Source organism: Papio anubis, chromosome 13 (genome assembly GCF_008728515.1).
Source record: "Papio anubis isolate 15944 chromosome 13, Panubis1.0, whole genome shotgun sequence".
Taxonomy (NCBI): domain Eukaryota; kingdom Metazoa; phylum Chordata; class Mammalia; order Primates; family Cercopithecidae; genus Papio; species Papio anubis.
This window is the reverse complement of record NC_044988.1, coordinates 94,717,482-94,729,811: the sequence shown is the minus strand read 5'-3', so window position 1 is coordinate 94,729,811 and position 12,330 is coordinate 94,717,482. Positions and strand designations below refer to the sequence as shown.

General features: G+C 40.6%; 1 protein-coding gene across 13 annotated transcripts in view; it reads right to left on the bottom strand.

Annotated features, from left to right (window-relative positions):
- Window positions 1-12,330, bottom strand: part of GAPVD1 (GTPase activating protein and VPS9 domains 1) — a 108,929-nt gene that overhangs the window by 28,350 nt on the left and 68,249 nt on the right. For 11 of the 13 annotated variants that reach the window (XM_021927652.2, XM_021927653.2, XM_021927654.2 and 8 more), the window contains 6 exons: window positions 10,114-10,287; window positions 7,431-7,571; window positions 5,574-5,708; window positions 5,002-5,121; window positions 528-605; window positions 25-395 (listed from right to left, as the gene is read on the bottom strand). In XM_021927652.2, coding sequence (XP_021783344.1) covers window positions 25-395; window positions 528-605; window positions 5,002-5,121; window positions 5,574-5,708; window positions 7,431-7,571; window positions 10,114-10,287 — 1,019 coding nt within the window. Of the gene's footprint in view, window positions 1-24; window positions 396-527; window positions 606-2,272; window positions 2,456-5,001; window positions 5,122-5,573; window positions 5,709-7,430; window positions 7,572-10,113; window positions 10,288-12,330 lie in introns of those variants that run through there. The other 2 variants (XM_031654515.1, XM_031654516.1) reach the window with 2 other exon arrangements.

The following is a 12,330-nucleotide window of genomic DNA, read 5'->3' as shown; positions in this document are numbered from 1 at the left end:
TTCTTCACGGCCTATGTCCCATACCTCTCCTCTTGAGGAGTCCTTACTCGGGGATGAAGATGATGAATGAGGTGCAGCCACCAAAGAAGTAGCACCAATGACTGCAGCTGGAGGGAGTTCTCGCTCTTCATTTCCTGGACGCCGGTTCCAGCTGGGGTCACTCATGGGTCTCCGGACAGAAGATACTATATCAGAGCTCCTGCTTCGAACTAGTCTCTCAGGGTAAGAATGCCTTTGCTTGAATGCCTCCAATTCAGCCGGAGTTAACACATGGGAACCAAAGTTTGGCAACCTGGCCTCATTTCCTCCCACAGCTCCTTCCAGGATTGGGGGATCTGGTGGTGGATGCGATGGCCTAGCATAGTGAACCTTTGGCCTTACCACAGCAGAAGCCCCTGCAACACAAGAAAAAAAAAAAAAAGCTTTGTAACTGAGACACAACTTCTCTAACAAAGGCATTAACAAGGGGGTTTGGTTTCCTCCTCCTGTCTATGACATGAGTGAAAAAGTTCATTTCACTGGTTTACCTTCATGTGAAGACAGTGGATCAAACATGGCCAGCAGAGACTCTGACTGAGAAGGAGGAGAGGTCAGCTGGTGGGCACCTAAAACAGGAAGGAAACAGTGAGACCAAGCCACAACTTAGGACAAATGGTCTCAACACAGTTTAAAGGGTTCTAAGTATTCTCTGATGGCTCCTTTTTTGATCCATTAGAACTTGAGAGGCATATGAGGAAAAAAAAAATCAAATAATGCTTACTTTCAATTTATTTTGTTTTTATTAGTATCTTCATACACAGATTTTCTTTACATTTAAGTGGTCTGGCATCTTTACTTCTAATGGCCAAATGCTAGTATGGTTCATGCAAAGAGAACAAAGCCAGAAGACCTAAACTATCAATGTTTTCAGAATGTCACAGCTTCCCTGAGCCTCGCCTTCCCCTCACCTGAAAACACAGGGGGAAGGCCAGGTGTAGGGGCTCATGCCTATAATCCCAGTGCTTTGGGAGGCCAAGGAGGGAGGACCACTTAAGCTCAAGAGTTCAAGACCAGTCTGGGCAAGATGGTGAGACCTTGTCTCTACATAATTTACAAGAACTAAAAATTAAAAAATAAATAAATAAAATATAAACATAAGGGCAATACTATGTACAGACAGGGTATAAATAAAAGGTTGTAAATCTTGAAGTTCTAACACTGCTCTCAGCAAATAACTTTAAAACAGAGAAGTATGTGGAGGATGGAAATTTCAAACATAAAAAAGAAACTATTAATCTAAATGTTTTTAGTCTGAAGCTATTTTTTTTTTTTTGTCTGAAGCTATCTTTCCATAATGAATGACAGTACTATTATGCCTTTTGATTTTTACTTTTGTTCTATAGGTAGATCATTATAAAAGATAGCCTAAAACAGCAGTTCTCAAATTTTGGTCTCAGGATTTTTTTTTTTTTTTTTTTTTTGGAGACAGGGTCTCACTCTGTCACCCTGGTTGGAGTGCAGTAGTGCAAACAGCTCACTGCAGCCTCAACCTCTTGGGCTTCAGTGATCCTCTTGCCTTAGCCTCCCAAATAGCTGTGAGCACAGGCCTACACCACCATACCCAGCTAATTTTTACATTATTTTTTGTAGAGACAGGGTCTCACCATGTTGCCCAGGCTGGTCTTGAACTCGTAGGCTCAAGCACTCCTCCCGCCTCCGCCTCTCAAAGTGCTGGGATTACAGGCACGAGCTACCATGCCTGGCCAAGACATCTTTACAACTTAAAAAATTACTGACCCTAAGAGCTTTTGTTTATAGTGGTTATATCTATTGAAATTCTATATTAGAAATTAAAACTGAGATTTTAATATTTATTAATTCATTTAAACATACCCATTAAATGGTAATACATGGGAGTCTCTCTGAACCGACTCTGGTTTGGGAGGCTGTCCATGTTTTTTGTTTTTTTGAGACAAAGTCTCGCTCTGTCACCAGGCTGGAGTGCAGTGGTGTGATCTCGGTTCACTGCAACCTCCACCTCTTGGGTTCAAGCGATTCTCCTGCCTCAGCCTGCCGAGCAGCTGGCATTACAGGCACACGCCACGACACCCAGCTAATTTTTTGTATTTGTAGTAGAGACGGGGTTTCACCATGTTGGCCAGGATGGTCTTGATCTCCTGACCTCGTGATCCGCCTGCCTCGGGCTCCCAAAGTGCTGAGATTACAGGCATGAGCCACTGTGCCTGGCCCCATTTTTTTAAAAAAAGAAAAAAATTTAATGGTAACACAAAAAAGCCTTTTTTAAAAAAAATTAAAAATAACTATTATTTTCCAAAATAAAAAATGAAAAGAATGACACTTCAACGTTTTTTGCAAGTATCTTTAATGTACAGCTTAGAACACAGCTGGATTCTCATGTCTGCTTCTGCTTCAATGTGCTGAAAATGTTGTTTTGGCTGAAGTATATAAAGAAAATCTGGCCTCACACGGACATGTAGTTGGAAGAGAAACAATATGTTAGTAGCCTTTTCAGAAAATTGTGGATATTATTCTTTGCTACTCTACCATATCTTGAGAAGTAAAGTTTTTTAAAGGATAGCTACAAGGTAGAATTTGAAACCAAATCAATGAACTTTTTGTCCTCTGTTAAATTCACATTTCTTTTTCATATCACCACAAATCTCACCAGAAAAGTCTTTAAAAACAACAGGAAGTTGTCAAACTCATGGTACGTGAGTAGACACACGTTTCCAAAATTCTACTTTTTGTCTGAAAGTTTGAATTTCATCACTGGCAACAAACTCTATTAGTTGCTTGTCTTTAAGTAACAGGATCATTTTGTTAATTTTTTTTAAATTTTTTATTTCTTTAAAGATGGGACCACAGGCATGCGCCACCACATCTGGCTAATTTTTTATTTTTTTATTTTTGTACAGACAGGGTCTCACTATATTGCCCAGGATGGTGTTGAACTTCTGGGATCAAGGAATCCTCCAGCCTCAGCCTCCAAAAGTGCTGTGATTACAGGTGTCAGCCAACGTGCCTGGTCATACTCTGTTAATTTTTGAGATGTCTGCCATATACCCAACTACGTATTCATAAGAAATACAGTTATTCTGTCATTCTTTCAAGTAAAAATGATATTTCATGAAAAATCAAATAAAAATAAGTGGAAACATTGGCTAGTTCAGCTAACAACTCAAATAATCACATAAGTGCTTCTTGAGACATCTCATCATATCTCAGAATGTGGTAAAAATGCAATATGGGTGTTTCCCATTTCTTCACACAGAATATTAAAAAGGTGTATACTCAAGGTTGAGATGTGATTAAGTAATTTTTATTCCTTCATCAAAGACATTCCTAAGTAAAACTTTTTTTTTTTTTTTTAACTGTGAGTGAAGAATACAATGTGGTGCCCTTGCATCCTGCTAGGGCCCCAGCAAATTTTATCCACTTTGCCTATGCACTATAAGTACAAATGTTGACACAATGAAAATGGACAATAACTTTGATTTTTCTGAAAACAGTTATGACTTCATCTACCCTCCTCCCTCAAAGGGTTTTAGGATCTCAGTGGTCCATGGAGACCATACTTTGAGACTGCTGGTTCAGAACAGTGGTTCTTGATTTGTGGCTATCTTGCCCCCCAAGAGATCATTTGGCAAAGTCTGGAGACATTTTTGGTTGCTGCAACCCCAGGGGGTATAGGGTATATGCTATGGGTAGGAGCCAGAGATGCTTAAACATCCTAAAATGCACAGGACAGGCCCCCACAACAAAGAATTTCCCAGCCCAAAATGTCAATAGTGTTAAGGTTAAAAAACCCTGGTTTAGGAAAAAAAAAATTGTAAAAATAAAAAAAGTACCTCGCTGGACCTAGTGGCCCAGCGATTACGCCTGTAATCCCAGCACTTTGGGAGGCTAAGGCAGGCAGATCACTTGAGGTTGGGAGTCCGAGACCAGACTGACTAACATGGCAAAACCCCGTCTCTACTAAAAATACAAAATTAGCCGGGCGTGGTGGTGCATGCCTGTAATCCCAGCAACTCAGGAGACTGATGCAGGAGAATCATTTGAACTTGGGAGACAGAGGTTGCGGTGAGCTGAGATTGCGCCATTGCACTCCAGCCTGGGCAACAACAGCAAAACTCTGTTTCAAAAAAAAAAAAAGAAAAGAAAAGGTACCTCAAAACCTACCATCCAATATATAAAACCACTGCTAGCATTTTGGTATTTCCAGTACTTACTTCATGCATAGGTTTTTAAAAAATGTTTTACTGGCCAGGCGCGGTGGCTCACGCCTGTACTCCCAGCAGTTTGGGAGGCTCAGGCGAGTAGATCATGAGGTCAGGAGTTCAAGACCAACCTGGCCAATGTGGTGAAACCCGTCTCTACTAAAAATACAAAAATTAGCTGGGTATACTGGTGGGTACCTGTAATCCAAGCTACTGGGAAGGCTGAGGCAGGAGGATAGCTTGAACCCAGGAGACCCAGAAGGCGGAGGTGCAGAGAGCTGAGATCATGCCACTGCACTTCAGCCTGGGTGACAGCAAAAGACTCTGTCTCAAAAAAGTTTTATTATTTTGTATGTAAAATTCTACAAAATAAATTCCATGTAGTATGTTCTAGGTTTTTCTCTAAGTCATTTCATATTCCTTAATGCATTTTAAAATAGCTACATAAATTCTAATACGCGGTTACATCAAAATTATTTAGCCATTCCATTTTCTTCAATTTTTAAGTTATTTCTAATTTTCTGCCAACACAAAACGTTATAAAGAACATCTTTGTGCCAAGGACTTTCTCTATATATGGAATTTTTTCATTATGACTGATACCTAGAAGTGGAACTAACCTGACTAAATTTAGAATGTGAACATTTAAGGCCTTAAATGGATATTGACAAAGTATGTCCCAAAGTGCTATACCAGTAGATGCAGTCACCAGCAATTTGTCACAATGCCAGTTTCAACCACGAATGTGGTCATTTTTTAAGTCATTCTTATTTCCCCCTCTTACCATGAGTTATTTCATCCATGTCTGGACTAGTGACAGAATCTTTACCCCCAAAATCAGAGCTGCACTCAGATCTCAAGTCTTCAATCTTATTGGGAATATCCTCAGAGGTTGCACTTATGCCTTTAAAAAACAATAGTAAAAAATAAACAGGAAGAAGAACAAAATAACCACACAAAAAGTATATGAAATTTGGAGAAACTAAAACATTCTTGAATTTTGTGTCACAGTTCTATACATGTGAGTTTAGTATTATACCCTTTATGGTACTACTGCTTAAATATACTTACCTACCTTGCTTTACACAACATAATCAGAATCATACAATTCTAAAGTAGGACAGGCTACTAAGAACAGAAACAGTTGTAGAGAGACTGTCTGCCAATTACTTCAACAGGCTCCATAAAGCCACACATTAAGTTCTCAAAGATTTCAGGTGCAATGGAAATAAGTTTGGTTCCTGGAAATTACTCAGCTCTTAAATAAAACATATCTCTTTGTATCAACTTTATAAATGGGAGGGGATAGGGGTGAACACCTTCAAATCCCTACTCCTTAAAACAAGACAGACATACCGGACACAACACTGAGGCCTGGTGTGCTGGGGCGGGAACTGACCTCCCTGACATCCGTATCATCAGATGTGCTACCCAGTCCAGAACAGCTCTCCAGTTCTTGTAGACGCTCCTCCTGCTTTAGGTCTGGGGCCTCTAAATAGAAGATAAGAGGTGTGTTACATTTGTGATTCTGTTAGCACACCACAATTTGAGCTTTTGTGACTCAGATAAACAAAGCTACCAGGGCATGAATGAAATCAGTGCAAATATATGTCTAAGTCTGGGATAGTTAACAATGTTAGTTAGATTAAGTGTTAAAGAAGTCAAAGTTGTGATTTTCATCCCAATATAAGCCAGTTCATTGTACACAGATGAAAATGTGGTTTCTAGATCACTAATGTCACAGAGTATGCTACTGGTTAACACGTGAACTGGACAAGAGAGTATGGAATAGCTTGGTATTAAATCAACCACTTCCTAAAAAGTAACTCCTATGAATACTCAACAGCTGGTGAGCTAATCCTATTGTCCCCAACTGGTCTTCAAACAAGGCTAGCATATCTGAATGCTTTAACATTATAAAACAGGCTAGCCGTGGTGGTTCACGCCTGTAATCTCAGCACTTTGGGAGGTCGAGGAAGGCAGATCACCTGAGGTCAGGAGTTCGAGACCAGCATGGCCAACATGGTGAAATCCCATCTCTACTAAAAATACAAAAACCAGCTGGGAGTGGTGGCAGGTGCCTGTAATCCCAGCTACTTGGGAGGCTGAGGCAAGAGAATTACTTGAACCCAGGAGGCAGAGGTTGCAGTGAGCTGTGATTGCACCATTGCACTCCAGCCTGGGCGACAGAGTGAGACTCTGTCTCAAAAAAAAAAAAAAAAGAAAAAGACATTATAAAACACATATCATGATCACTTAACAATTATCGAACCAAGTAAATCAACAGAATGCAATGCAGATACATAGTTAACTTATATTTACATTCTGGTAGTTGACATTTAGTTGAAGGCAAAGATGTGTCTTCATAATCAGAAAAAAATGCAACGCATATGAAAAGACAAAGTACAAAACACTTTATATACATTTATAATAGCCTGCACAAAAAAATCCTCAGGATTACAGAGTCTCAATTTCAACGTGTTTCAAAAACACATTAAACATGTTTTAGAGAGTCAAGTTCTTCCCTGTGATAAATCTAAACGTGTTTACCAGGCAAGCACTCAGTTTGAACTGTGTTGCTACTCTTATCCTGTCATGAGTTGGTGGGAGATACTAAATTCAATAACTCACACAGAACTCTGATAAGCTACAGAAAATCGCTTTCAAAATAACTGAACACAGAGTCAGAAAGCACCTGCCATCACAGTCTATGCTATCCAACAGAGCATTTTCCCTTAATGGACAGAAAATGCCCTAAACTAATTTTCCATATGACATTCTTAGCAATGTGATCACCTCACCTTTGTCAAATGTATAATTGGCCAAGCGCGAAGGCTCATGCCTGTAATTCCAGCACTTCGGGAGGCTGAGGTGGGCAGATCACCTGAGGTCAGGAGTTCGAGACCAGCCTGGCCAACATGGTGAAACCCCGTCTCTCTAAAAATACAAAAATACATGCATGGTGGGGCACGTCTGTAATCCCAGCTACTCACGAGGCTGAGGTGAGAAGATCACTTGAACCCAGAAGGCAGAGGTTGCAGTAAGTTGGGATCACGCCACTGCACTCCAGCCTGGGTGACAGACCAAGACTCCGTCTCCATTAAAAAAAAAAAGTATATTTGACAAAATATATGTAATACAGAAGTTGGGATACCTTGTATTTAATTAAAACTTCTGTGTAAATGAAAAAGCAAACAATGACAGCATACTAACCTGAGTCACTTGGCAATACCTCTACACTCCAAGCTTCACTTGTTGTCTCTGATATGGTAGAACCAGTGCAGGGGTCAAGAAGCACTGACCCTGAACCTGGGAGGCACAGCAAACTGCCTAACATGTTCTCTGCTGCAGCACCTGTATAACCAGTGGGAAGCAAAGGGTTAACAAAGATCCTGTTGGAAAGTGCAGTGATAGTGGAGAAAAGCCAAACATAAGCTAACAAAATCTCTTGGCTGGGCATGGTGGCTCACATCTGTAATCCCAGCACTTTGGGAGGCTGAGGCAGGCAGATCACTTGAGGCCAGGAGTTCAAGACCAGCCTGGCCAATGTGGCGAAACCCCGTCTTTACCAAAAATACAAAAATTAGCCGGGTGTGGTGGCATGCACCTGTAGTCTCAGCTACTTGGGAAGCTGAGGCACAAGAACCTGGGAGGCAGAGGTTGCAGGGGGTGCAGAGATTGCAGTGAGCCAAGATCATGCCATTGCCCTCCAACCTGGGCAATGGGAGTGAGACCCTGTCTCAAAAATAAAAATGGCCGTGTCATTTTGGGACTCTGTCTCAAAAAAAAAAAAAAAAAAAAAAAAACCAAACTCCTCTCTACCTACAAGAAAGAAGTCAAGGTAAGAATAACTTCAATCAAGCACACCACTAAAAATACAAAGTTCCTATTTTGGTCACAATGGCACAAGACCCTTTTCACCAGTTTCCTCCAGTTCACCTTTGACTCTCCACAGAGAAAGCACACATCATTCAGTCAAGTAATTTCAACAGCTTTAGCTTTGATTTTTCAGCAAATTTTACAGGGGTCCTTAATACTATTCTAAAATTTATAGCCCTACAGGGATTAAAAACATTGAGCGTTTAACCACAGAATGTTAGGCTGGCCAAATACTTTTTCTTCCAGCATATTAGTCACTATTCAGGGCAATAAAATATATTCACAGGAAAATACACATCTTCAAAGCACTCACTTAACTGCAAATACAACTTATTGCGCAAACACAGCTAACTGCCAAGAACAATACTACTTTGGCATCTGGAACAAAGTAATGCAAAACCAACTAAGAAATCTATTTACACCACTTAAAAATACAAATTGAAAGTATTAAACATTATTATACATCTGTGTTAAAAATAGTTACTCAAGTTCAAAAGGCTTCACTACTTTTGATTAAACCTAATAAAAGAACAATTCTACTTCAGGGCATGAAAAAAATTGCAAAAAAGTTACCAATAAATGTTACCTTTTAAAGATATATCATAAAATAATTACAAATAAAATAATGTCTGGAACTTGCCTAAACATAATGAGGGGAGAGAAGAGGGTAGTGGGTAAGAGAACAGATGAAACAAAGCTGGCCATGTGTGTCTAACTCCTGAAGCTGAGTGATGGATACACTGGGTTCATGATACCATCGTCTCTTGTATTTGTTTAAAATGTTCCACGATTTAGGTCGGGAGCAATGGCTCATGACCGTAATCCCAGCACTCTGGGAGGCCAAGGCAGGTGGATCACTTGAGGTCAGGAGTTCGAGACCAGGCTGGCCAATATGGTGAAACCCCGTCTCCACTAAAAATACAAAAATTAGCTGGGTGTAGTGGTGGGCACCTGTAGTCCCAGCTACTCGGGAGGCTGAGGCAGGAGAATCACTTGCACCAGGGAGGCAGAGGTTGAAGTGAGCTGAGATCGCACAACTGCACTCCAGCCTGGGCGACACAGTGAGACTCCATCTCGAATTAAAAAAAAAAAAAACACACAAAAACTTATTGGTTACTATGCTCACTACCTGGGTGGCAAAATCATTTGTGCACCAAACTCCAGCAACATACAATTTGCTGTAACAATTTCCCACGTAACAAATCTGCACATGTACCCCCTGAACCTAAAATAAAAGTTGAAGAAAAATAAATAAATATATAAATAAGTTTTCCATGATTTAAAAACAAAATGAAGATAAGGGTTACAAGACTATATATCTTTCAGAACTCATAAAACAGTATCCAAAAAAGAGTGAATTTTAGTGTATGTACATAGCATCTGAATAAATTCCACATTAAAAAAAAAAAAAGGGCAGGAGGATCACTTGAGCTCACTAGTTCAAGACCAGCTGGGTAACAAAGCGAAATCCTGTCTCTATTAAAAATAAATAAAAATTTAAAAAGAAGAAAAATAAAAACCTGGTTACCCTTTGGAACTGAATTAACCCTTCCAGAAGTGAATTCATTTTTTTAGAGAACAGCAGTATCATATTATTGTAAAGGATTTTATGGCTATAATCTATAAGAATTTTCAACTTAAGGTTAGGTGTTTGGTTTCAAGTGGATAATATACTAATCAGAGACAAACTAAGAACGTATACTATGCCCTGGAAACAACACTTGACCAGAAGCTAATTCAAAACACTGGTTTTTCTTGTTTTTTTTTGGGGGGGGGGGGGGGGCAGCAGGGAGGAGGATGGGTAAGGGGTGGGATTAAATGTAGAAAGGAAAAACACTGCTTATATTTAAGTAAAGAAAAAAGTACCCAAATGTCTTGTTCCATACAGTTATAACAATTTCCTGGATGGTGCTAACACACACAAGGTTTGTCAGGGCACTGGTGGTCCCTCTCATGAAAGGTCGGTGGATCTGAATAACTAAACCGTGATATTTCAGAGACATTAAATGGCAGTTACCTGCAATTTCTTGCAAGCGATCTTCATCAATATTAGGGTCAAAGTCACTCCCCAAGACGTCTGTACTCCAGGTCTCACTCACTGTTTCTGATATGTCCCTATCATCTGTTAATCCCATCATGTCACGAATTTCAAACTTCCTTAGCTTATCATCAAGGTTATCCTGTGTTGTAGCTATCAAAAACAAAATTAAGCACTTTAAAAACAGTAGCACAGCTATGACTTTTTAATCAGCTTTAAAGAATTTTATCTCCATGTTGATCAGACTGGTCTCGAACTCCCAATCTCAGGTGATGCACCCACCTTGGCCTCCCAAAGTGCTGGGAATACAGGCGTGAGCCACCGTATCCAGCCTATCAATTCACTTCTTAATCTAGCATTTCACATATGCCAACCACCTATCTCAGAATCTCCCAGAAAGCTTGCTAAAGAGGTGATATTTGTTCAACTTCTTTCATAAGCTCATATGAAAGTTCCTCTTCCACTTACGCAATGGCCTCCAGTCGATGCCTGAAGCTGAGGATCGTACCAAATCCTATATATTCCATGCTTTTTGATCTGATAAGCAGTGACTAATAGGTAGTGTATATATGGATACACTGAACTAAGAAATGATTCATATCCTGGATGCGATAAGTGAAACTGTGTGAGATTTCATCACATTACTCAGAATGGCACACAATTTAAAACTTATGAATTATTTCTGGAATTTTCCATTTAATATTTTTGTACCAAGTTTGCCCGTGGGTAACTGAAGCCATGGAAGGTGAAACCATGGATAAGGAGGTACTACTTTATTATTTGAGTTTTCTCTGCTGTGTGCAACAAACTTAATCCTAATTGATACACTGATAAACCAATCCAGGAAAATACAGCATTACTTTTTTCAAGTCACACACACTCCAATGACAATACTCCTTTTCTTTCTAAAACTTGACTTCTTCTCTAGAAGTAAGACTTGGGAAATGGAATTTTTAAAAAGCTAACCAGGTAATTCTCATGCATACTAAAGCCTAAGAATCACTGTCTGAAACCTAGTTGAGGGCATCACCTTTTTTTTTTTTTTTCTTTTTGAGATGGAGTCTCACTCTGTCACCTAGGCTGGAGTGTTGTGGCGTGATCTCGGCTCACTGCAAGCTCTGCCTCCCAGGTTCATGCCATTCTCCTGCCTCAGCCTCCTGAGTAGCTGGGACTACAGGCGCCCATCAACACGCCCAGCTAATTTTTTCCATTTTTAGTAGAGACGGGGTTTCACTGTGTTAGCCAGGATGGTCTCGATCTCCTGACCTCATGATCCGCCCGTCCTGGCCTCCCAAAGTGCTGGGATTACAGGCGTGAGCTACCGCGCCCAGCCCATTCTTTTTTTTTTTTTCAGTCAGAGTCTCCCTCTGTCGCCCAGGCTGGAGAGCAGTGGTGCGAACTCAGCTCACTGCAACCCCTGCCTCCCAGGTTCAAGCGATTCTCATGCCTCAGCCTTCTGAGTAGCTGGGATTACAGGTGCTCGCCACCTCGCCCGGCTAATTTTTGTATTTTTAGTAGAGATGAGGTTTCACTATGTTGGCCAGGCCGGTCTCAAATTCCTGACCTCAAGTGATCTGCCTGCCCAGCCTCCCAAAGCACTGGGATTACAGGTATGAGCCACTGTACCTGGCCAAGGGCATCATCTTAAATGAACAAATCCAAAAAACTCTTTCAACTTCATCTTCCTAAGGCACCTCACTTCCTCATCCTCACTGAACCAAAAGCTTTCAGTGGCTTCCAGCTTACTACTAAAATACTGACATCCTTCTTTCGACAACAGGGATCCACCTACTCTTTAATCCTTACCTCACTCTATTTCCCTAACTGATACCTGAATAAGTACTATGGCTTCCCACCTCTTTGACTTGCTTATACTTGTCCTTCACCTAGAATGACCTATCTCCAACTCCTGCCAAGGCAATGCCAGCCAGCCCTTAAGGCTAATATTTTTCTTCCAATAAGCTTTCCCTATACTTTCTTTCTTTTTTTTTTTTTTTGAGACAGTTTCGCTCTTTTTGCCTAGGCTGGAGTGCAATGGCGTCATCTTGGCTCACCGCAACCTCTGCCTCCCAGGTTCAAGTGATTCTCCTGCCTCAGTCTCCTGAGTAGCCGGGATTACAGGCATGCACCACCACCCCGGCTAATTTTGTATTTTTAGTAGAGATGGGGTTTCTCCATGTTGGTCACGCTGGTCTT